General features: G+C 48.8%; 1 protein-coding gene across 5 annotated transcripts in view; it reads left to right on the forward strand.

Annotated features, from left to right (window-relative positions):
• EVC2 (EvC ciliary complex subunit 2) overlaps positions 1-25,987 on the forward strand; it is a 117,130-nt gene that overhangs the window by 43,516 nt on the left and 47,627 nt on the right. For 4 of the 5 annotated variants that reach the window (XM_036921141.2, XM_036921138.2, XM_036921140.2 and 1 more), the window contains 3 exons: positions 530-669; positions 17,778-18,102; positions 25,122-25,361. In XM_036921141.2, the coding sequence (XP_036777036.2) occupies positions 530-669; positions 17,778-18,102; positions 25,122-25,361 (705 nt within the window). The remainder of the gene's footprint in view (positions 1-529; positions 670-17,777; positions 18,103-25,121; positions 25,362-25,987) is intronic. The other variant, XM_036921142.2, reaches the window with a different exon arrangement.

The following is a 25,987-nucleotide window of genomic DNA, read 5'->3' on the forward strand; positions in this document are numbered from 1 at the left end:
GGTGGTCGTGGTGATGCTGCTGGTGGTGATGATGGTGATGGTGGTGATGGTGATGATGATGGTGGTGATGGTGGTGATGTGATGGTGGTAGTGATGATGCTGGTGGTGATGATGCTTGTGGTGATGGTGGTGGTGGTGATGGTGGAGATGATGCTGGTGGTGATGATTATTATGGTGATGATGATTGTGGTGGTAATGATGCTGGTGGTGATGGTGATTATTATGGTGATGATGATAGTGGTGCAGAATTTCTATAGGTCTTTACAGGTTGCAAAGGACTTGGCACTCATTGTTTCATTTTGTCCACAAAACAACCTAGTGCAGGGCTACTGGAATTATGATCCCATTTCTTTAATGGGAAAATGGAGGCTCAGGGAAATCCATTATTTTGCCTGAGTTTACCGTGCTCACAAGTGGTGGAGTCAGCCAGGTTCTCTGACTTCAGGTCCACACCTTCCATCATGGCTTTTCTAGCACGTAACATTCACAAGAAAGCCACTCAGTTGTTGTTTCTGAAATTCTCCTGAAGGTTCGGCATCACGAGAGCAAGCCGGAGCACCCTCAGTTCACCTCGGCCGATGGCGTGAACGAGGATCTTGCTCTGAATGACCAGATGATTGACATTCTCTCTTCAGAGGACCCCGGGAGCATGCTTCAGGCCTTAGAAGAGTAAGCATTCTAAATCCCATCATAATTCCTCAGATTCCAATGCTTTAACTACAGTGGCATGACAGCGAACACTGAGTATATTTCATTCATTCATTTATTCAGTTACTCATTCGTCTCTCGGTAGTCATAATGGAACAACTGCTATGCTTGGTATTCTGGAAAAGGGATGAATAAGACATAGTTCATGCGGTAAGGCTGCCTCATCTTGTGGGGGAGACAAACACCAACAGAAGTGACTGTAAAAGCTTGGTGAGCGCCATGCTAAGGGGAAGAGCGGGGTAGCCGAGCCCAGAAGAGGAAGTAATGACCTCTGAGAGGGTCACAGAAATGCTTTCCAGAGGAGATGATATTTTAACTAATTTTTGAAGCATGGGTAGAAGTTTCCTAAGTTGATTAGGGGAAGAAAGGCTCCTGAGGCAGCTTCAAGGATGGGAAATGGGCAGGATGCCTTTAATGAAGGGTAAGTAGCTCAGTGCGGTTGATGTGTGGATCGGGGTGTTGAGTACAGTACTAATAAAGGAAGAGGCAGCCCGAGAGAGAGGCCAGACCAGGCAATGTGATTGCTGAACTGAATTCTGTTCTTTTTATTTATATAGCAAATACTTATAATGTGCCACTTACGTACAATCAAATGCAGAGCCAGACATGTTTCTAAGAACTTAATAAACACTATCACAGTATCTTAACCACCCCAGGAACCACGTATTGCTGTCTTTACCACCTCGTGGGGGAGCATTTGAGAGGTGGAGGAGCTTGCCCCAGCCCACACACTAGGAAATGAGAGAGCCAGGTTTTAAACCCAGGCCGTCTGGCCCCATGCCAGACATGGCAGACATCGGATGTAAAAACTGAGAAGACAGTTGAGGACTAAGCTGATGTTATTTTCTCCCAGGCAGGCAGGGGTGTGAGTATGGATCACCTCAATCCAATTGAGATTGAAATCATTCAAAGTGGGGCTTCAGTTCCTTCCAAGGCCGGTCTATTTCTGGTGTATCTTTACTTCTGAGGGGTTTGTACCGGCTGAAAGGCCAAGGGATTCTTATCAGGGTAACCTGCCCTTGGACTTTTCAGACTGCAGTTTTCATCTCCCTGGTTGCACAAGTTTTTTGAAAATTCTGCTGAATGTAGCAGCCTCTGGGCTGCCTCTTCTAGGATTAGCAAATACCCTCAGGAAAAGAGTGGCCCCAAATGTGGAACTCCCCCCTCTGAATTCCTTTGTTTTCCTAGATCTTAACCTCACGTTTTTCTCACTCCTTGCTACTTCTCAGATGCTCTCCAACTGATTTTTTGATGGGGTAGTTTGCCCAAATTGCCTAGACAACCCTTAATAGAACCAGAACCCATCCCTGTGTAACCATATTCTAGGTGACGAACCAGACAAGCCCCTGCCAGCACAGGTAGCCTGTGGGGCAGATAGACATGGAAACAGACCTGGCTCAGAATAGCGTAGAGCAGTAAGGCCCCTGAGCACATGGGTGCTCAGCTAGGTAAAGAGGTTTATCCCTAGTCACACATCTGGTAAGGGAGGAAATAGGATTGAGCTCTCTCAGTGTTCAATCCCAGGCATATTATATTTTACCAATATTCTCTGAGCCTCAGTTTCCTCATCTCTTTCCTGGGGAAACTATGAACTACTACATTGGGATACCACAGATGTTAATGATATGGGCCAGACATATGCCCTCATGTTGCCTCTGAACCCGGGTCTGATTTGAAGGGAGATGAACAGATTCTAATGAGAAGGTTCAAGGTGATCAGTACTTTTGGGTCTTTCTCAAAAGCAGTGCAAACAGCAGCTGAAATGGGAGAGCTTGGAAGCAAAATTGAGTAGCTCTCTGACCCTGTCTCCCCGGAACCTGGAAACAATGTCCTGTGGCAAATAGAGATGGACCCAAGATAGAGCAGAGACAGAGGGCGTGGCGACCTCTTACGTAGGCCTGACTGCTGCTGGCCTGCGAGAAGAGCCCTGTGCGTCTGACTCATGGCACCCTGTGAGCCGAGTGGGTGTTCTAGGCTGAGAGGGACGTTCATCCTGCGTGACAGGGTGCCCCTTCCCAGCGGACTGCCCTCGCCCCCTGCAGACCTTCAGCTCCATGAGTGTAGGGCTGACCTTGCCCTGCACTGGGCATCAGGCCTTGTTCGTCCATCTCTGCTCCTGCACGGGCTGCTTGGCTAACGGAACTTTGTGCCGCTGTTCAGAAGTGATCTTTCACTTTAGCTTAGTTTTCCTAATCAGAATGCCAAGAGAGACTAATTAAAATTTGCCACATGACGAGGAATGGGTGGGCCGTGGGGAGGAAGGGAGCTGGTTACTGGCAGAGATGCATAAATGTCTGTAATTACATTAAGCGGTATAAGCAGGTGATTATCAAAATATTTCCTAGCAAACGTCTTTTCTTCCGAAACATGAAAATGGAAAGTAGAGTGAAATGATTTGATTTGTGTGATCAGCACCTGCATATTTAATTTGCAAGTAGGTAGTACTGTGTGACCTTCTGAGCGGAGTAATTAGTACCACCAAACAAAAGCGTTCGTCATCCTGTCTTTGTTTTTGAGTCAAGAAGTGACGGCGTGTAAGAAGCACAGGCTTCTTTTATCCCTACATTCTGTGGCAGCGCGGCCACCGCTGCAGTGTGCTGGGCCTGGTGTGTGCATGCAGGAGGGACGCTGAGGTCTACCGGGATGTTATATTCCTGTAAGTCACCTAGTAACTCTGGAATTTAATATTTGTTTCTCCTTGATTTTACCTGAAGAGTGTTGAACGTTGATTATCAGGCATGACTTGGGGCGCGTCTTGAGACCCGAATTCATTATTCCTCCCTCCCCTCTCCGTTTTCCATTCTCTCTCCACATGCTGACATTCAATATTTATTGAACCCCAATCTCATTTCGGGAACTGTGGCAGGCTGGTCGTCGGAGGGACCTGGTGATTTTTTTTTTAATCGTAGCCTTGTCACTTACTTTTAATCTTTCCATCTTGACTTATATCAGGCTTAGGAGCTCCCTGAAAGAAAATGTCGCTCAGAATGTCAGCGTTTAGTAAGCATGGAAATCTGTGATGGTCTCTCCACTAAAAATAGCTTATTTCTCTAGCAAATAGTTTATCCCATTTGTAATTCTTACATGAGCTTTAGCTGGGATTCTAAATATACCATTAGATGACTTGATTGCCACCTCATTTCCAAGGCCCATCAGAGCCATGGTTTTGCTCTCTTTTGCTGATTTACTTCTGACAAAGGGCATTTCTTTAGTTTACTTGGTTATCTTTTACATTGTTTATTCATAAGCTGCCTCTTGCAGAGAGGATCTGAGGAAGGGATATTTCCTTTGATTTTTGTCAGGCTCCTTGACTCTTGTCATAATGGAGGTGGCTCAAAATGGAGGTGGCTCAGCCCCAGGTGCGCTGGCACAGGAGGAAGGAGGAGGAGGGCGTGGCTGGCCCCAGAGGCTTCTAAAGGCACGGAGTGCCCGCACTGACAGGGCCTTGCCCTGGCCCTGCCCACTGCCCGCGCATCTCTCCCGTGATCTCCTAATTCTCACAGCAACTCACAAGGAAGCTGGTGTTCAGAATAGTTTATTGGTTCTGCCCCAGGTCACAAAAGTGCTAATGGATTTGGGCCCAGGCCTTTGTGCTTTCAAATCCACTGCTCTGCTGACATAATAGCTTTTTTAAAAAAAAGACTGAGGTCAGGTATTTTTGAAGAAGCAAAGACAAAAGATAAAAAGTCCAGGCTTGTGTTTATTTCCTGTTACTAGAAGGAAACTTGTCACCATCTTTTGATGCAACCTCGATCACCTTCTGAACCGTCTCAGAATTATGTTTTGTACAAAGTAGGTTCAACAAGTATTTGTTACAGTGAGGGTTTTAAAAATACGCGTATCGAGTGGTTTTTATGTGCCAACCGTATGAAATGTTTCTTACAACTACCATCCTTTTTATTCTACATGCTGAAGAGATATGATTTTGTTCCTCATCCCTAATACCCTGAAGCCCAGGGAAGTTGAGCAACTTGTCCAAGTTTCTTTTGTTCATTTGTTCTTTTATGCGTTGTCTATTCATGCATGCAATAACTGAAAAAAATGGATTATTCCAGCAGATGCTTGCTGAGGGCCTGTCCTGTGCCAGGCACTGTGGTAGGTCCTGGCTGGAGCTCACACAAGCAGAATACAAACAAATCCATCCATGAAGATGCAGCTGCACCCTGGGGCAAGGGCTGCAGGAGCCCAGGCCCCAGTAAGTAGTAAGCAGGCCCGCATTAGCCCTGGGGACCCTGGGAGGTCCCTCAAAGGGAGGTTCAGTGAACTGGCACTCCGTGGGGGGAGCCCGTGAAGGGACACAGGTGTTGGGGGATCTGGAAAAGGGCATGCCAGGGTGACAGGAGCATGTGGAGGTGGACTAAAGGGTCAGGCCAGGCCGGCGGGAAGTGTGACTAGGGCAGCACCACCTCCACTGTTTACACGAAGACCCTGATTTGCTTCATATCACACAAGGCTTTTGGAAGCCACCTTATTTTTACTTTTTTTTAAATTTTTTTATTTATTTTTATTTTTTAGTGTTGCCGTGTTCTGTCTTCCCCTTCTGGATAGTAAGTTCACAGGGTTGGGGTGTTTTAGTCCTGTTTACTGGTTTCTCTCCAGTGCCTCCAACAATGCGTGGCACACAGTAGGTGCTTGTGAGGTTGATGTGACACTACTGTGATGTGCTGGACAGAGAGTCGCCGGCAGGAAAGTTCAAGGCTCTTTGGGTAATGTGATAGCGAAGATCACAGGAAGGTTCAACGTTACTCAAAGCGGAAGATAGCAAGGCGTGTTCCCAGACATGACCTGGCCTCACAGGTGCCCAGAGTCCCTGAGGACACCCAGCCGCCGCTGGGACACCCCTGTAGAGTCACATTCCACTGGGAGCCACAGGCTCTTTGCCGTCGGCTCAGAGCCATTTCCACTCCCTCCCATCCATCCTGTCGGGCTGGGCGCTCAGGGCCACGTGAAGGCCAGTTTCTCGGGAGGACCCCCAGGACCTCGGTCTGTCTGGCTTCCATCCTGCAGGCTCCATATGTGTCTGTGGGATCCAGGATGAATGAGAGAGAATCGTGCTGATGGGCTGGGAGGGCAGGGGTTTGAGGGAAAAACCGTGAGGGACAATGTCACGTTCCAGGCTGAGCGGTGGGGAGATTGTGGTACCGTTCCCTAAGATGCGGAAAGAGGGGAGGAGCGGGCTTTGAGGAAAAGATCGGGACTTGTTTGTGGACTCAGAGGCTTAAAGATGCTTTTGACACCCCCATGGAGATGTCCGAGGGCCGTCGGGGCCACAGGTCTGCTCTGAGATGAAGTCGGTCTGGGGGTGGTCAGTGAGAGGAACCCGTGGAGAGAGGACAGATCGGGAAGGGCAGCCAGGACGAGCCTGAGGGGGTCCCAGCACTTAGAGGTCAGAGAAGCAGGAGGAAACCGGGAGACCGAGGTCAGGAAAGCCCAGGGCAGAGGGGGCCTGGAAGAGCAGGTGGCCAACCACGAGTCCAATGAGGACTGAGAAGCGGCTTGCTTTTTTGCTACCAAGATGTCACTAATGACAAGAGCAGGTTTGGGCAAGGGTGGGGGCAGAAAGCAGGAACAGGGTGTGCAGAACGGTGACTATAAATAGACAACTCTTTTCAGGGCTCTTTGCTGTGAAGGGGAGCGGAGGTACGGAGCAGTAGCTTCAGGGGCCCCGAGAGGGATGTTTACAGTGACCCCGGAGTATCTGAGCCCTCTGGTGGGGGTTGTCTGGTACAGGGAAGGAACGAGCAACGGTGCAGGAGGGACCAGGGACTAGTGCAGAAGAGAGGGCACTAGGGAGGTGGAGTGAGAGCCAGGCCCCTGTGGAAGCACCTCGGGAAGGAAGGCCCAGACCACGTGTAGGGGCGTGAGGTGTGTGCATGGAGGTGCGAACACACGCCTGTCTGACGCTTCTCGGTGGAGTACAAGGTGAGGACGTGGGGCGGTAGAGGGTAAAACCATAGACAAGTAAGGAATTCTCCTGCCAGGGTGGGGAAGTGGCTCATTAGTGAGACCCAAAAGAATTGCCGGGCAGGGGAGTGCTTGTTTGAGGCCAGTGCCCAGCCTGCCCGGATGAGGGACCCCCTCCCGCTCTGCTCCGCATGGGGGTTCAGAGGCGGCTGAAGATCAGATGGTGGCTGAGAAAAATCAGGCTGAGTACAAGACTGCGTAGTTTGAGTCCCAGCACTGCCGCTTACTGTTGGGTGACTCTAACTGCCTTATCTATAAAACTGGGACGGCCGTGGCCACCTCCTGGGGTGCTAGGGCAGTAGCTGGCCCCATGCCCTGCATGACAAGGGCTTTTCTTGGTGAGCAGGAGAGACACAAGGAGGGGCAGGCCGCTGTGACAAACAGCCACAAGCTGGGTGGCTCCAGACAGCAGCAATCTATTCTCGCATGGTGCTGGAGGCCAGACGTCCAGAGCCAGTGTCACTGCGCTAAAACTGAAGTGTCAGCAGGGCCGAATGCCCTCGGATACTCAGGGGAGAGCCCTTGCTGACCTTCCTGCCCCTGGGGCTGCCTGCCCACAGCCCTTGGCTGGCGGCCGCGTCAGCCTGGCCCCCATGTCAGCCTGGCCCCCACGGGGCTCCTCCTCTGTTTGTGTCGAATCTCCCTCTGCCTGTGTTTTGGGAAGACGCTCGTGACTGGATTTAGTAGGACCCACCAGATAATCCAGGAATAACTTTCCTTTGTCCTGATCCTTCACTTCTTTACATCTGCAGAGGCCTTTTTTGTTACAAGGCTGCAGTTTACAGATTCCAGGGATTAGGACCTGATCTCCTTGGGTGGCTGCTTTTCCAGGAAGCGACCAGAAAATCTCAAGAGGCTGAGGAGGGCAGGTGGAGACTTGAGGGGAGACTTTGGGGTGCAGGGTTCAATGAAGTGGGCCATAGAATTGTTTCTGGAATGTTCCTGAGGGTTCTTTTCAGACAGGAGCCCTTGGAAATGGCCAGCTCTCCATTAGTAAGTGGTTGGTTGGGGCTCACACCCGAGTCTTCTTTCGCCAAGGTGGGGGCCCTCTGGTGCTTCCTCGCTGTCTGCAGACCGTCTGACGGAGATTCATCTCAGGCTGGGCAAGAGGAAGCTCGGGAAGGGGCCCTTTCCACAGGCGGCTGCTCTTTCCGGGGCCAGGGTGCTGTCCTCTTCCCTGGGTGTGAACGGATCACGTCCCACTGTGCTTCTGTGCACGTGGCAGGGTTCAAAAAAAACTGTGGCATTGAATACATTTGCTTCATGACCTGTGGCCCGATATTCCACTGAGCTTCTTGTCGGGTGGCGGTGGCCTTCAGAGGCCAATAAATAATGCCCTTCTCTTTTCTTCCCAAGTTCCAAACTACTTTAAAGATACTTTCCCCCCACCCCTCCCCGCGCTCTCTCGTTTTTTCTTCCTGTATTGATTAAGCACCTAGTATATGCCAGGCTCTGTCCAGCATTGTAGGGATACAAACAAGAGTCACGTGCTCCCTACTTTGGGCCCCCACCCACCGGGGCCTCGCCGTGCTCAGTGTGTGTCCGTTTCCCACATTACACCCCGAGCCCTTGGGTGAAACCAGTCTGGTGGCACTAGGAGAGCATCAGGAGGTGTCCTGTGAAAGAATGAGGGGCTGAAATTTGCACTGGGCCTTGAAGGGTCTTTGGGACATCTCCAGGAAGTGAGTGGGGGGTTTCTCAGCAGAGGGAACCTGTGTGTGTGGGCCTGGGGGTGTGAGAGGGCCTGCTGTGCCCACAGGTGCAGAGGGTCTTCAGGAGGGTGTTGGGGAAGGGCCCTTCGTCTCTTAAGGAGGGCACCCAGACCCTGAATACCCCCCCCAGCCCTGGCCCACAGGTGATTCAGATAACCCATGTCCTCTCTTCCTGTATTTCCAGAAGGATGGATGTCAGAGTTCCCCTAGAGCACCAGGCGACGGGCAGAGCATCCTTGCTGCACAGGCCAACTGGGGTAGAAAGCAGCCCTGCCCTCACACTGTGCCCCATGGTGGGGCTCCTGTGAGGCGCTGGGTTCCCGGCAGTGCCCGCCGAGCCAGAGCCGGATTTCCATGGGGGCCGTAATGGGGACCGCTGCAGAGCAGAGCGGCGGCACCGCCCATCTGGTTTCCCTGGTAACCTTCTCTGTCATCTTCCCAGCAAGGCGAAGCTTTCCTCCAGGGCCCCTGTGTGCAACAAATACTCCCTCCTTTCAGTGAGTGTTTGCAGAGCTCCTGCTGAGCGGCTGGCCCTGAGCTGGTGAGGTGCTGGAGAGGAAGCTGAGAGGAAAGGCAGGGTCCCCAAGGTGCCCGCCATCAACACGGAGAAACAGCTTGCCGGCGGATGAGGCCAGTCCAGTAAGACACGCACGCTGGCTTCCCCGTCACCGCCCTTACCGAACTCCACCTCCACGGTGTGCCAGTGATCTGCATGGGGTTTGCTGAGACTTTGTGACTCAGCATCCCACCCTCTCCAAGCCACCCCTCTAGACCACGACGCGCATGCATCCTCTTAGGGAATCTTAGAGACGAGAGGAAGCATCTCGACTGTTGGGAGTGTCTGAGGGGGTCTGTACAGAGCTCCCATGCACCCTACCCCAGCCTTGGGTTCTGAACCAATTGGGAAGTAACATATGCATCAAACATGTTTCCAGCCTAGCCCCCAAAATCACCCATCACCTTTATTTAGAAAAGTGAGGGTGGAGGATGCAGCTTTTATCTGCAGGCGTAACAAGCTCCACAGTGAGACACTGCAGGTGGCTCATGCTCCTGGTCAGCAGGGCCCAGGCTGCCCCTGCAGAGTCCCAGCCACCCACCCAGTGTCAATGTCACTCTCAGAGCTCCCCTACCTGGAGGGGCCGTAGGAGAGGGAGAGAGGCACACAGCCCTTCCCCAGCACTGCCTGCGTAGGCTAGGCACTTTCAGCCAAGGGACACTTCCACAAACCAGAAGTCACTGCATGCTGGCAGGGGGAGAGCCAACTTTTCTGAGGACGGTGGTGCTACCAGCAGACCTCTGGGGTCCTGCCCTGGGCCACAACCTTGACCTTCACTGTACATGGTAGGTCTGGCACCAGCCATGGAGCAGAGTCAAACAAGAGGTTGTCAAAAGCAACCCAGAAACTCAAGCTGTCCTGACCAGGTGATGCACAGAGTCCCTGACTCTGATAATGTCCATGATTCCATTTTCTTTCTCTTTACTCAGTTAATTTTTTGAATAATAAATAATGAACATGGCAAAGAATTAGAATATCATAGAAGGCCATGCCCTGAAAATCATATTGACTTGTCATCCCTGAAGTCAGTCCATTACCCATGTCATGTATCCTTGGGAGACTGTGGCTATGTGCATATTTACACATAAACTCCTTTTTTGAAATGCAAAACAGCATACTTTACACACTGTTTTATTCCCTTTTCTCCCACTTTGTAACAATCTTGGAGATTATTCAATATCCATATCTATAGAACTACCTGTTTGTTTAAGAGGCTGCATAATGTTCCAATAACAGTAGTGATTACTGAATTTTTTGAGAATTTAGTATGAATGAGACAGAGCTCTGATGTTTTATGTACATTAACTGATTTACTGCTCAGAGCAGCCTCTGAGATAAGTGTTATTTATGGATGAGGAATTAAAAGCACAAAAAATTGAAGTCATTTGCCCCAAATCACAAGGCTGGTAAGATGATGTGAGCCCAGGGGGTCTTAACCACTGTGCTCCCAAGCCCCCAGTGATGGGAGTCTTAGCCACTCCCCACTGAAGGCTGTGCAGTTGATCCTGGCTGTCTGCGCTCTGAGGCAGAACTGAAGTGCACATCCAGGCACATCTTTATGCACGTGTGCAAGGTTATCTGTAGCATGAGTCCTTCGAAGTGGAATTGTTGCATTATTGTGTATATATGTGTTTTTAATAGGTGTTGTCAGGTTGCCCACCATAGAGGCCAGACCAGTTGACCATCCCAGCACAGGGAAGTCCCTGTAACATACTCTCTAGTCATAGGGGCTGGCCTTTGTACCCTTGTACAGAAGCCATGGCCCGTCCCTGCAACTTCCACCGGCACTTCTCTCATAGTACACGAGGCTGGACATTTTTCCGAAGGTTAAACGGGCTTGTGTTTCCTTGTCTGGTGACCAGAGGAGGTGGCCTGGACTTAGCGCTGGACTGCTTGAGTTGCAATGCTCATCCCCAACTCTTGGCTCTGCCACTTAGTCATTTGAGGACCGTGAGTACAATCTGTCACCCCCCTGTGCCTCAATGTCCTCATCTGAACACAGGGATGGCTACAGCCCCATGGGAGGTGAGGGTAAATGAGCTCAGGGCTGAGAACAGGGGGTGCCCCGCTCCTAGGAAGCGATTCACCTGTGTCTAGCCCTGCCGGCTCTTGGCTCTCTTCTGCACATTGAACCCCATGGTTTCTTTCTGTGGCTCAGCTTTGTAGATTTTTCAGAACAGGACGGCAGTAACTTGGTGACTCCCAGCTTTTTATTCATCGCTCTGCTTGGGCGTGACACCCACAGGGGTAGCAAGGCTGGAAATGCAACTGTGGGCCTCACAGGCAGAGTCCTGGCCCCCTGCAGCTCGTAGTCTAGTGGGGAGATAGGCGTTCATCAGAGGATGACATGGAGACAAATGTGATGCTGGGCCCCAGGCTGAGCACCTGTCAGTTCCTGGCAACACCAGAAGCCAGGAGAGAGACCCTGGCTGGAGTCTCCTCAGAGTGCTCAGAAGGAACCAGCTGTGCATCAGTTTCTTCACGTGTAAAAAAGGAATTACCACTTACCTTCTAAGATGGTTGTGAGGATCAAATGTTTAATATTTGTAAAGTGACCGATACAAACTGATACACCGGGGCACTGTTATTAATCCTCTCGATGACCTTCATTTGACGCAGATGGTAATATTCCATTAACCAGGCAGGCAACTAGGCTCAGAGGCACCAGATAAGTCACGAGTCTCCCAGTTGTGAAGGAGTGAAGCCGAGACTGGCAGCTAAGTTGGTGTGACACACAAGTTCGTTATGCAGTCAGACATAATGAAATACCTGCCACCTCCCGGGAAAAGGTCATCAGTGTGCACTTCAGAGGGGAGCTGGGAAGAAGGTTCCTCAAGGAGTCGGGTGGGGAGAGGAGTGGGTGGCGGGGGGAAAGCTGCAGGAGAGGGGAGCTCCAGCATCTCTGCACCCACACACCCTTCAGGGAGCAGCTCCAGACACGCAGAGGAGGCCCAGTCCGACCTGTAAACAGATCTTTAAGAGGAGAAATGTCCCATAGGAGGGATGCAGACTGCTGAGCCCTTGTATCTTACGGTCTGTCTGAGTTTGTGCCAAACCAAAAACATGGTTTCTCATAACTTTCACTGATGTTTTGCTCACATGCACTATTTTTACTCCAATCTAACCTCCCATTAGAATTCTGACACTGAAGATAATCAGACATTTCCCCCCCTAAATTGGCATTGTCCGGGCCCTCAAATGGATGATATACAAACATGATTTATGGTCCCGACATGGGATCTTGCTGCAGTATTATCTGTCCCTGGAAATGGGCTCCTATGAGGAAAATGTGAGTTTCACCAATGCTGAACTGTCCTTGTACATCTGTTATGCTTACACCAGCTGACTTGACGACAACCATTTTATGTTGTAAAAAATGGCCGTGGCCATTTCGTTTTCCTTCTGAGTCAGTTATCCTCTATGTCAACGAGTCGTCGTTCACATTCAGGAGAACATTTACTGCCTGTGCATGAAATTCTATCCTGATTTGTTCTGACACCTTGTCTGCCATTTTCAGAGAACTTGATTGATTTTTATATGAAATAAATGGGGAAAGAAGACCAATGTCATTCTCGCTCTCTTTATCATCAGTAGCCAATCAAACTACGATCAGTTCTGGGATGATCGAAGCTGTGCAGTTTCTTTTTAGAAGATATTTTCATGGGTAAGCCTGTTGGTACATTGCAGTGGCTCACGTTTATTAAGGGCTTCCTGTGTGCTACACATTGTTACAAACTCCTGGGTGAAGTCGCTGCTTTACAGGTGGGGTATCGTGTGTACAGTGCAGACAAACTGGCCTGAGCAAATACATTCATTAAAGTCTAGTGACAAGGGGACATTTCTGTGACCTCAGAAACGTGAATGTTCCCTGAGAAAGCAGTGTTTGAATCCTGCCAACCTTGTCAACGTGTCAAAGTAGTCAAGAAGTTTAAGAATCCCAGCCCAGCAGGTGTAACTCAAATGTCTTTGTCTCATGGAACCGTTAGGGCCTGTCTTGGAGGATGGGGAAATCTATGTACTTCATTGTTGTCTGAATGATTTCAAATGCCATGGCGGGTGGTGGGCATTGACTTCTTCAGCAGACCCAAGCCTGTATATAGACAGTTCTTAATATTTATTTTCCTCTCCTGTGGCCATTTGGGAAATTAATAGATGAGAGTTAGCTTCATTAATTGCATGGTATTTTAATTGGCTTCAAGGGACATTTTTCTTTCTTCGTGGCTTTGGAACACCCTAGCCGTTTTTATTGTTGCCCCTTCTGACAGTTTATCCATGGTGATTAACACTAAAACTGTTAAAACACAAAGTGCCTATGAAGTTGTCTTCCAGGTAATTGGAAAGGGTGAGCTGTGGGCACTGGCTCTGTTCTGCAGCCTGTCTCCTAGGAGAGAGAATAGCAAAGAATAAGGAAACTGTAATTATTTAGAACTAACAAAATGCCAGGCTCTATGCCATGCATTTTATATCACTTACTTCTTTGAACCTCTGAGGGCAGTTCCCATAATGCTGCTCAGAAACTGTCGTGCCAGTGGGCTTCAGCCCCGGGCAAGTTCACTATGCATTCAATGAGACCTAAGAAATGACAGTAGAACATTCTTGGGGTGAAAGAGTTTATACCCAACTTTATTTCCATGGTGGCAGGTCAGTCACTAGAATCCTGTCCACTCAGAGCAAGTCTGCAGGCAGCAAGCGGTCTCTGCCTCTGGGCCTCTCCACCCCCGCAGCCATCTCAGTCTCTGTCCTCGGCGCTGCCACCACTCCCGCCTCTGCTCTCCTGTTGCGGTGCCAGCAGCTGTGCCACAGTGTCGCCCAGAGCACTGGGCGGAGCTCTTTATATATAGAGTGAATAACAATGCATTGCCCACACGTGTGTAGTGAGCTAGCCGACCAGGGCCAGGTGAGAATCCTGGCCACAGGAACCTTCACTTTATCCACAGAAATGAAGTCCTTCCCCCAGGCCCCTTAGCTAGTATGTAGTTTGGCAGCAAAGATCTACAGAGATGTCCTCTTGTGCATTTTAATCCCTGTGTATGTGGTAAAGCACTTGCAGTTTACCCAACCAATGGCTACAGCAGTTTCTGATAAGTTAATGAATGAGTGAATGAATCAGTGATGGATGGAGTGGTTAGGTAAGGTGTATGAGCTTCATATTTAGCTGTAACAAATTACCGTAAATTTGGTGGCTTAAAACAATGCAAATATATTATAGTTCTGGAGGTCAGGGTCCAAAATGGGACTTCAGGAAAAATCAAGATGCCAGCAGTAGGGGGGACCCACTTCCTTTCTTGTGCAGCTTCTTGAGGCTCCTCGCCTTCCCTGGCTCAGGGCCCCTCCTCCATCCCCAAAGCCAGTGATGCTATAATGCCAACCCCTTGATTCCCGTTCCTCTTCTGTTCCCTTCTCCACTTTTAATGATCCTTGATACTAATGTCTCTGCCATAAGGTCAGCTGATTAGCAACCTTAATTCCACCTTATTTCTCCTTTGCTGTGTAACATACATATTCACAAGTTCTGGGGATTAACTAGGATTTGGACATTTGGCGGGTGGGGCATTGTCTTCCCTACCACTAAGAGCTTCATTAAAGGTGTGAAATTACTTTGTCTTAGTGGAGAAGTACTTTTTTTCCTGACTGTGGAATATAACTTGTTTCACCAGATGTTTAACCTGCATGCTGTGCCGAGAGGCTCTCTTGTTCTTCTCTCTGCTTGTGTCCATATCCAGAGAAAAATGGAGGGACAAAACGAATGAGTTATCTAAAACTAGACATAATGGGCTGTGTTTAAAGGACACAGGAGCCATTTTGGTGTAAGATGGTAAAATTTGAGCATCAAAATGGATAATGACTGCATGTGATTGCAGCCCACCAAATATATATTGAAATCTGTGATTTCAGGGTGATGTTGTGCATAGGGAGGGGGTCTTCCTGGGCCTCACAAGACTCCCATTGGCCACTCTGGAGCCCACGTGTACAAAAGGCTGGAGGGCGGAAACATTCTGCTTGCTGAGGACGTCAGGTGTTCAGTGGGTGACCTTGCTGCAGGTCGCACTGCAGCCCACATGCTCTCTGGGGGGTATTTTCTCCCCAGGAGACACAGCCCAAGTGCAGGGAGATGTGATCCTCACACCTCAGGCAGGTGTGGGAGCCTTTCTGGCCTAAGAGCATTGTACCCCACAGGGACCTGTATCCTGTGTGACAAGGGACATGTCCAGTTCCAAGAGTCACCCCAGGAAGTTCGAAGTTTGGCTTCCCCGTTAGAAGTTATGGTTCATTGACAGTCCTGCCGCCTGGGTGTAACTGGCCATGTTGCCTGGTAGCAATATGTGATGTTTTTCCTCTTACGAGGTTCCCTGGCAGAAGTGAGCCAAAGCTCAGATTCTCAGGAGTCTTGGGAAGGGTTCTATTAACCTTTTGCCCTCATACTAAAACAAAAGAAAACAATAAATACCAGCAACTAAACAAACAGATCCAAATTCATTTGTCACCATTGGAAGGTACGGTGACACAAACTCTTTAATTTGCAAGGAATGAAACATCTGTTTTGTCTATGAACTTTATGTCAGAGTAACTAGATTATTGCGGACAGAAAGTTCTTCTTTTTGAAGAATCCCAGCTTTAAAAATGCAGAAGTGATAGAAGTAGGAAAGGTACATTTTTCAACCCAGTTACACATGGATGCTAAAGCCATTGGGTGAAAAGTCGATAGGAAGTTGTATAGAGCAGGGATCACCTTGACCAACGGAACCTATTGCCCCCTCAGCATCCTGTACCTATGACACCACACCTGAAGTGTGATCCTGTAGGAAGCGCATGGCACCGCATATGGGGTATTTTGGAGAACTAGTTCAGTCTGCCACTAATCAAGTCCTAAGACCTAACTAGTAGTTTACAGGAAATACATGGGATGGAGGAACAATGAAACCACTTGGAAGCAAGCAGCCAAATCCAGAATGTGGGACACCCTGCAGGATGAGTAACCTGGTTTTCCCAACAAATCAATGACAGAAGAGAAAAATGGGGAGGGTGGAATGTTACGGAAGAATGTGAACTAGCCAACATTGTGGGATTTTGTTTAAATCTTGAATTAAACCTTCAACAGTAAAAATGATTCGGGACCCTTTGAGATAGTTTGAATAATGACTGGTATTAATTATTGGAAGTACTGTTCATATTTTAAATGTGATATGATAATATGATACTTAATGTGATGGTGGCATCAAAGCTAGGTAAATACATGTCTACACATATAGATATACACATGCACACGCATATCTATATGTCCTTGACAGTTAGAGAAGCTCACTAGGGAATTTATAGCTAAAATGAAAAATCTGGGATTCGCTTTACGATGACCAGGCGAAAGTTGAAGGGAGTAACTGAAACAAGCTTGGTAAATGTCGACAGATTTTGAAGTTGAGTCATGGTCACATGAGTCATACTATTCTCTCTACTTTTAAATGCTTGAAAATTTCCATAATAGTTTGCTTAAGACTTACATTTTTACAAACTGATGCCATTTTCTCATAAAATAGTTGTAAACCTTGTAGAGGGAGGGGTGAAATAAGGATCCTATTGCATTTCTGGGGGAACTTTTCTGGAAAGTGGTGTGGTAGGACATTCTAGGAGGCCTCAAAGTGTCGCTAACATTTCCTGTCATGACCCTGTGTGAATCCTACTGAGGAAATCATTGCGAATATCAAAAACTCTTTGCAAAGATGTTTACTTCAGGGTTATTTTAGATTTCGAATTTTGCAAGTAACCCAAATGTGCAGCACTAAGACAATGGTTAATTGAATCATGGCGTATGTCATCATGAAGTATTTTGCAGCCATTATACAGGAAACTGTCATGATTTTTAAACACCACTGGAAGATGCCTGTGACAATGTTAGTTGAGAAACAAAAGGACAGAATTGTACTTGTGTCTATGTAAATGGTGGACATCTATGAAAAAAGCACGCATAGAGGAAAAAACTGGGAGCAAATAGAACAAAATGCCTTTGTTGGTTCTGCAGGAATGTCGGACCTACAAAGAATGGGGTGTTTTTCTATTTATTGTTGTTTTCCATATTTTCTACAATGAACACAAGTTACTTTTTCCTGTGCATCTTTTTCACAGCTTTATAAGAGGTGTGGTTAACATACCATAAAACTCACCCACTTCCAAGTACAGTCTGGTATGTTACTGCCAACATACAGTACCATCCCAATCACGTTTTGAACCTGGGATCCTGTGAAAGATCTTCTTGAGTAGACCTTGTGTTTTTGAGCAGTTTTACATTTACAGAAAATGGCTAAGATGACACAGAGAATTCCCACATGCCCTGTACCCGATTTCCCCTATCACTACTAACTTTACATTACTTTGGAAATTTGTTACAATTCATGAATCAATATTGATAGTTACTAGAAGCCCACGCTTGATTTGGATTTCCCTACTTTTTTATCTAATGTCCTTTTTCTGTCCTAGCACATTGTGTTTAGTTGTCATGTTCATACATTTTTAATAAGAAAAAAAGTAAAATACATTTTATTTAAAAATCCTCCAAATATATTAACTATTCACTTTTCCTTTGCTCTCCTTGTTGTTGACCTATTGTTGACGAAGACTGTGGTTATATCCCTTACAGTAGCCAGCATGGTCCCCTGTGAATTAAGTAAATAAGAATCTGTGAATTTAGTTGCTGGCCATCAAAAACTGGCTGGAGGAAAGGAAGAGAATGAGGGAAAAGGGGAAAGAAAAAGAAAAGGATAATTTAAAGCCTGAGAGCTTTGAGAGACCTGCAGTTTCTGTGGGGACTTTATGTAGTGGATCCTCTTGATCTCTGTGTCTCCCAGGCTGGAGGTGGCGACCCTGAGCCGTGCAGACTCAGACCTGGAGGCCTGTCGGACCCAGATCAGCAAAGACATCATTGCCCTTCTGCTGAGGAATCTGACCAGCTGTGGCCACCTCTCCCCCGAGGCGGAGCGGAGGATGGGCGCTGCCTTCAAAAAGCAGTTCCTGTTGCTGGAGAAGGAGATACGGGAGGAATACGATCGGAAGATGGTGGCACTGACGGCTGAATGCGACCTAGAAGCAAGGAAGAAGACAGAAAACCAGTACCAGCGGGAGATGGCAGCAGTGGAGGGAGCGGAAGAGTTCCTGAAGCGTGTTAGTGAGAGGGTGAGGCAGCTCTGAAAGGGAGGCTTTGTGTTGCCTCTCTCCTTTCTCTCCAAGATGTGCCCTTTATCCATCCACCCACCCACCCATCCCTTCATCTACCCATCCACCCACCCACCCACCCCTTCATCCACCCACCCACCCGCCCATCCCTTCATCCACCCACCCACCCATCCATCTACTCACCCGTCCACTCACCCATCCACCCACCTGTTTGTCCGTCATCCATTCATCCACCCACCCACCCACCCACCCGCCCATCCCTTCATCCACCCACCCATCCATCCCTTCATCCACCCACCCACCCATCCATCTACTCACCCGTCCACTCACCCATCCACCCACCTGTTTGTCCGTCATCCATTCATCCACCCACCCACCCATCCATCCATCCATCCACCCATCCATCCATCCCTCCCTCCCTCCTCAAAACCTGTCCACCATTTACACATCCATCTATCCATCCATCCAGAATTCATTTGGAAAGCATTTATTGTTTCCCAGGCACTGGACTGGGCACTGAAGGTACCAAGGAATATGAGACATGGTTCTTGCATTCAAGAAGTTCATAGTCTAGTGAAGGATCCTAACATATAAAAAAAGTGACCTCGTTCGACTATAATAGAGCCATGTTCACAGTGTCATGGAAGGTCAGGGGGTGAGTAGAATGGCTTCATTCACAGAGCACACACCCGCAGAACACATGGCTCGGGCGGCTGTGACGTCCACACACACGTCTGTCTGTCTGGACTGCACTGTGCTAGATCACAGTTCTCTCCAGTGTGGGCTCTGGAGACAGTCAAGCCTGGACTCACATTCTGGCAGGTTCCAGCTCTGCTCCTCAGGGCTTAACTGGCCTCTGTAGGTCTGTGAAGCAGGGCTCAGCCTGGGAGACGTACTGCCGGGGGCCAGCTGCCGAGTGCGGCTGCAGCAGGCTCTCGGTGCATGCAGTGCCCCGCTCCGGGTTCTGACCCCTCCGCCTTCCCAGGGCTGGCCCGTGTGGGTCTGAGATCAACTCTCATTTTTCTGGAAGTTGTGTCAGTTGCTGTCTTGGAAGGAATCATGCCAGAGATTTTTCTGAGCATAACCACATCGAGCTGATTCCATCTTCCTCTGTGGAGGAGATGACTTGCTCAGTCCCCGTGAGCCCACATACGCTATTTGGAGAATCTGTCATCCTAGGGAAGTCCAATATCTGCTGAGGAACAGGCTTCTGAATGCTCACTTTCCATTCCCCTGACTTCCATTCTGCCATCCACAGAATTCCCTGCAAGTGAGTAAATAGCTCCTAGGATGATGGCTGTGGCTCTTAGGCGGTCACCTGTGGTCAGACCTCGGGCTGGGCAGTAAGAATGGAGGCGAGATTCACACTCTCACCCCCACCTGCTTCCTTGCAGCTGGGGCCCCCCCTTGCCTTGACATGCATGTCAATTTAGGGTGTGGCTTATTTTCTGTTTGGTTCCTGTGTGAATTACCTGTGGCCGCTGTAACAAATGACCGCAGACCTGGAGACTTAAAACAACAGGTATGTATTCTTTCAGGATGTGGAGGCCAGAAGTCGAAAATTAAGGTGTCGGGCGGGCCTGTTCCCTCTGCTCCAGGGGAGGGTCCTTTCCCGTCTCCTCCAGCTCCGGGTGGCTCCGACGTTCCTGGGCTTGTGGCCACTTTGCTCCAGTCTTGACTTCCGTCTTCCTGTGATCAGCTCTCCCGTGGCTCTGTCATTTCCTCTTCTGGTCCTTATAAGGACACTTGTCTTTGAAGTTAGGGATCACCCAAATAATCTGGGATGATCTCATGAGATATTAACTTAATTACACCTGCACATATCCTCTTCCAAATAAGGGCGCATGACCAGGTTCTGGGATTAGGCTATAGTCATATCATTTGGGGACACTGTTCAGGCACAGTTCCACTAGCCCACCCCATTGTCTCATCTCTGTCCGTGATTGTGATCATAACACTGTAGTTTTTTGTGCCCATAGGTACTTTTAAAACGAATTCTTGGTGGAATAACATGTCCACCTAAGAAGAGTGCGTTGAACTCACTGTTCAGTGATCCAGCCCCTAAATAATCTCATGGTCTCCGTCTTTCTCTTCTTTCCTAAATGAGTTATAATTTTTGTTCCTGTAAAAATAATACACATTCAATTGAGGGAGACTTGGAAAGTACTAGAAAGCAGGGTCAGCAAACTAGATCCATCAGCCCACCCCTGCCTGGCCTGTTTTTGTATAGCCCATGGGTTGAGAAGTGTTTATATTTTTAAAGGATTGTACAGAACAAAAATAAAGCAAAAAAAGAAAGTAGAAGAATATGTGGCAGAGGCCTTATGGGGCCTACAAAGCCTAAAATATCTATCTGGTCCTTTATGGAGAAGTTTGCTGATTCAGCTCCAAAGCATACAAAGAAAAACCTCAGGGAAAAAGTGGAAGCCATCCCGCCAAAGTCAGACGAGCACCCAACCAGCCTATTTACAGAGTTCCCACTGTGCACCCGACTCTGGAGGGACTGATGCTCAGGTGGCCCCGCTGCTGTCCTTGGGTTTCGGCATACATTTTAGTCTTTTGCTTTATGCATTTTTTATTAACAAAGTTAGGTTTATACAGTTCATAGATTGTATATCTTGTTTGTTTTCACTTACCATCACAGTATACACACTTTCTGATTGAATTAAACGCTCCTACGCTTATTTAGCATTCACCACATGCCAGGCACTGTTCTAAGCACATCACATGGACCTTCTCATCAAATGTTCACACCAAGTCAGTGAGGTCGAAGCTGATAGGATCCCAGTTTTACAGGTGAGAAAACAGATGCAAAGGTCACCTGTCCGAGAGCACATAGGTGGGGCCAAGACACATGCCCTGTCAGGGCCCCTCAACCGCTGCGCCTCTGCCTCCCTGGTGCAGTGGGCATTATGTCCCCTTCCTGCTGGGTGCCAGGTTAACCCATCCTGGTGGGCTTCCACCGGTCCACGCTTTTGCTCCCAACAGACTGCCTGGGGCATGCATTTTCAGTGTATCCTCATTATTTACATTGATTTGGGGGCATGGAGCAGGGGTGACAGGACAGGGGTCCTGCTGTGCCCCTGTGCCTGCCCTCACCCCCGTGCCTGCTGGCGTGCAGTGGGGACATCACCATGGCTCTGAATCCCATAGCGGTCCTGTTCAGAGACAAGTCGAAGTATGTGAGCTGATCTGCTTCCAAAAACGGCATCTGAATTGTAAAAGTTAATAGAGGTATTTCCCTTCCAAGCTGTGCCGGCCACCCCGTTTTACAAAACTGCCAATGGCTTTATATTTAGCTACACATTTATTGTGGTCATCTTTAAGTAAAATGCATGGAAATATTTTGGACATGTTATTCCACCAAGAATTCGTTTTAAAAAAAGCAAAATGGGCAGTATCACTATTTTTTGGAGCAGAGTTTAGGAAGTCCAGTAATTAGAGATGAAAGCTATTCACATTTAAATGCCTATGTAATCCTTTAGTTTTCAAAGCATTTCTCCCTCGAAAGGCCCTGGGAGAGTGGTGATGGCTCTAGATTCTGCTGGCAGATGGCTTGGGTTTAGACCCTCACTCTGTTCTTCCAGAGGTACATTGATCAGTCTCCCCAGGCCTCAGTTTCCCCTTCCTTAAATTTGGGATAATAATGATGCCCGTATTCTAGGGCTGTTAATACTTGTGTAGCCCTTAGACCAGTGCCTGGCAGTGCCGGCCCTGCGCTAGAGTTTACGATGAGTCGTCGCTTAGTGTAGTCCTCAAAGAAGCCCGTGACACGGAACAGCCAGAGAAAGTGAAGTGTTTCCACTTTGAGTTGGGGAAGCCCAGGCCCAGGGGAAGCGGTGTGCCCCACTTCCTGCAGGCAGCTGCCGGCAGGCGGTCCGGGGTGCGTCCTCTGTGTGGGAACTCTGCTAGACCCAGGTGCTTCGCAGCCACCCGAGGAAGAGGCAGCAAGGAGCGCGTCCAGCCCTGGGCCCCCCGAGGCTCCCTGATACCTTTGTGAGTGTCTTAAAGGCAAAGATTCCTTCAGAGCCAGAACTCTTACTCTTAAGCTTAACAATCAGAGGCTGTAACCATCTCTGATCCATTTATTTCTATAAAACCATTTTTACAATTTGCTGGTCTTCTTAAACTGAGTACAGGTTCTATAACTCAGTACAGCCATGATTTCACATTTTCGACGTCGCAGAGTCAGTGTTATGAACTGCTGTTGCTCCGGAGCAGCCTGGCACAGCCTCTGGTTCTCAAACCATAATGGAAGTCCCCTTCTGGTCTACCCCTGACCCCTCTGCAGGACAAGTTGCTGTTTTAGGAACACTTGAAGTCACAGGATAAACTTGTCTTGTTTCCCTGAAATGTCCATTTTAGTGGAAAGTTCAATAGGGACTTGGGAGTCAGTGACCATTACTTTAATATACCTTTTAAGTTGCACATAATTGTCACTATTTAAAATACAACATTTCATATAAAAATCCAGACTTCCAGTTTCTCTAAAAAGTGGGAAAATGTGGCCGCACTGGGTCCACATAACTGCAGAGCCCCCACTGGGGGGCTGAACAATACTGGCCTTGTAGGCAGAGCTTGTTCTCCACTTTGCCCCAGTCCTCACCACTCCCTAGTGCCTCTCATACCAGGCCATCACTCATTTCCGTACATATCCTCCCATGCTTGGCAAGGTGAGTGGGGGTGTCCCGTGCTTTAGGGTTTAGGCTTCTCAGGGGAGGACTGACCCAGGTCAGTGGTTGAATGCATTTCTGCAGGTTTCTGGACCCCCTCTGAGGGGCCTTGGACATGGAAGTGGAAGGCTCCCATCAAACTGTATTTCAGAGTGTGTCTCATTATGGTACAAACATATCGTTCCCTTGTGCTCTAAACAAGGGCAGGTCATGTCATTTTAGGATTTGCATGTGTGTGTTCACATGTGCATTTTGTCCTCGCTGTGAAAAGCTGAATGTATTTCACCCCAGATTTCATTCCTATTCATTAAAATAAATTGAGGTTTGGGTTTGTCAAATTTCATACTGCCCGAAAGGAAGGTCACTTTGACGGACGAATCGCCCCAACAGGGCAGCAGCTGCTCTCTCGAGCAAACGTCCCTGCCGTACTGAGTCGGGGGTGAGGTACAGCCTCTAATTTAGAGAAAGTAGCTGTGAATGACCACTGTTCTCTGGAAGGGTGACTCAGAAAAGTCTAATCTGGTCATTTTTATAAAACCAGCTTTTAGAAAAGATGGTGTTTTCTGGTGGCTGAGGCAAACCGTTAATATTGGGATGGATTCTGGAGATGGGGCCAGGAGGATGCCAGCAATGTCCTTTGGCTTCTGGGCCATGGACCTGGGAGCACCCTTAGGTGCCTGCTGGGCTTCTTGGTGGGGAGGGTATGTACATAACACTCCCCTTTCTGAGCCCGATTCTGAACAGATTGAAAAGTAAAAGTTGCTGGAAAGATGGGCGTATGTCCCCTTCATAGGCCTTTGTGAGTGACTGGAGGAGGAGGTGGGCAGGTCTGTGACTTGGGGGACTGGGGACGTGGCGCTGCGCCTGTGAGGGTGGCTCGTTCCCATCATGTCCAGTGGGAGGAGGTACGGGCCTTCCCGCTGCTGAATCACCACCCTTCTGCCTCAGCCTAGTCACAGCCACCACGCCGTGTCCCCTGCACCCGAGCCTGTGTCCTCTTGACCTTGTCTGCTGGGCTAGAGCCCTCTGCCTCGTACCCTTTGCCCCGACTCTGCTCCAGCGTGTGGCACTGCCTGACGTCTGAGTGGTCCCAGAACTTGGAGCCTGAAGCTGGGGCTGCAGCTGCCTCTCTCCTCCCCCGAGCCCTGCCAAGAACCAGGAAAAGACCTGGCTTCCCTGAGTTGTGATCCTTCACTTGGGAGGCGGTGTGTGTTGATTGCTACAGCTGCACGGCAAAAGCCCCCATATCTAGCAACTCAACACCGCTTATCGTCACCGTTTCCTTGGTCCGGGGTCTGGGCGTGGCTCAGCCGGGTCTCTGTGCACGCTTGCCCTCCGGGTCCCATCCAGGCTGCCTTCCCTCCCACTCTTGGAGCCCGGGGTTGTCGGCAGAATTCACTTCTTTGCAGTTGTAGGACCGAGGCCCTCGGCTCCTCCAGGCGTGCCGCCTCCACCTCGGCTCCCAGCGTGCTGCCAGCTGTTGCAGGACAGCACCTCTCTCCCCTGCACACTCATCTCATTAAGTCAGGCCCACCCAGGATAATTTCCCTTCCAGTAACTCAGGGTCAGCTCATTAGGGACCTGATCACATCATCAAGACCCCTTCGCCTTGGGTGTGTAATAGCCGATCCTGAATGACGGTCCATTGCATTAAGTTTACATCCACTCCCACAGGGAGGGTTTCTGTGCTGAGCACACTGGGAGCTGGGGCTCTGGGAGACCATCCTAGAATTCTGCCTCTGCCTGTGGAATCGGTGCCACTCCTCTCCTGGGGCGTGGGCCTTTGGGGTAGTGGTGTGAAGGCGTCAGGAGCCAGCAAAGGTGTGCCTCCCCTCCTTCCCTCATGGGCACCATGTGAAGTGCAGGCATCCAGGTAGCCATCTCTTAACTCCTCTTTGCCTCCCTTTTTACCTAAATGATCTCAACTTGGGCCTGATGGCTGATACTTTTCTCTTCAACTAATTTAAGAATGAAAGATGATGGACGTAAGCCTGAGAGCTGACAGCACAGTCCACTGATGCTTCCATTTTGCAGGCTATTTTTAGGCAGTTTGATTTGCAAAATTCCACCCTTGTGAATTTTGTGCTTTGAGGTCGCTCTGGAAAACATTACGATGACAGAGATGGACAGGTTGTGATAGCATTTCCCAGAGCTTAGCAGCTTCATCATTATCAATTTGGGACATTGTGTGTGTGTGTGTACATATGTGTTTCATGTGAGTGTGTGTGCACATGCCCTGTGTGTTGTGTGTATGTGTATGCATTCTGTGCATCATGTGTGTGTGTATATGCCATGTGCACATGCCTGCTCAGTGCGTCAGTCTCACGTCTGCTCTTCTCCCTGTAGCTGGCTGTTGAGTGCAGTGACCTCCTGCGGACCCTCCACGGCCTAGAGCAGGAGCACCTGAGGGGCTCGCTCAGCCTGCAGCAAGAGGAGGACTTTGCCAAGGCCCACAGGCAGCTGGCCATTTTCCAGAGAAGCGAGCTGCACAATATCTTTTTTACCCAGATAAAAAGTGCTATTTTCAAAGGGGAACTGAAGCCAGAGGCGGCTAAAGTGCTACTGCAAGATTACTCTAAAATACAGGTAATGATTCAAATTGCTCTGAAGGGAGAGTAATTCCCCTTAGCTGTAAATTTCTCCTCTCCCAGAATTAAATCCTGTCTCTTCTTTAGTGCCATGAACGAGTGAGCTAGGCTCTTCCTTCTACTTGATGTGTGAGTGAGTTTCTAGTAAGCGGGGCAGAGGTGTCTTGAAGCACAGGCCTTCGACTCGAATTCCAGTCCCATCCCCCATCAGCTGTGTGAATTTAAGCACCTTGCCTAACTTCTCTGAGCCTCAGTTTCCTCACCTGTAAAATGGGGCCAATAGAATCCACACAGGGTGTGATGAAAGTTTAACGAGCTGATTCCTGGAAAGCCAGTGTTTAGCACAATACATATTTGATGTATATGGTAATTAAAAATGTATAAACATATGTATAGATGTGTGTGTGTGTGTGCATGTGTGTGTGATGTATAGCTAGAGTTTGTGATGTGTCTCAATATGCCTGAGAGAATTTGTGTATGTTCTTGCATGTAAGCTTGGGTGTGAATGTTACTAATCTGAATAAATTCTAGATGATAGTGAAAATAGTTTATAGGAAACAGTCAACACTGCTGCAGAATTTCTTATGCAAGTGGAGACACACACACACACACACACACACACAC

The sequence above is a fragment of the Manis pentadactyla genome, chromosome 5, assembly GCF_030020395.1.
Source record: "Manis pentadactyla isolate mManPen7 chromosome 5, mManPen7.hap1, whole genome shotgun sequence".
Taxonomy (NCBI): Eukaryota; Metazoa; Chordata; class Mammalia; order Pholidota; family Manidae; genus Manis; species Manis pentadactyla.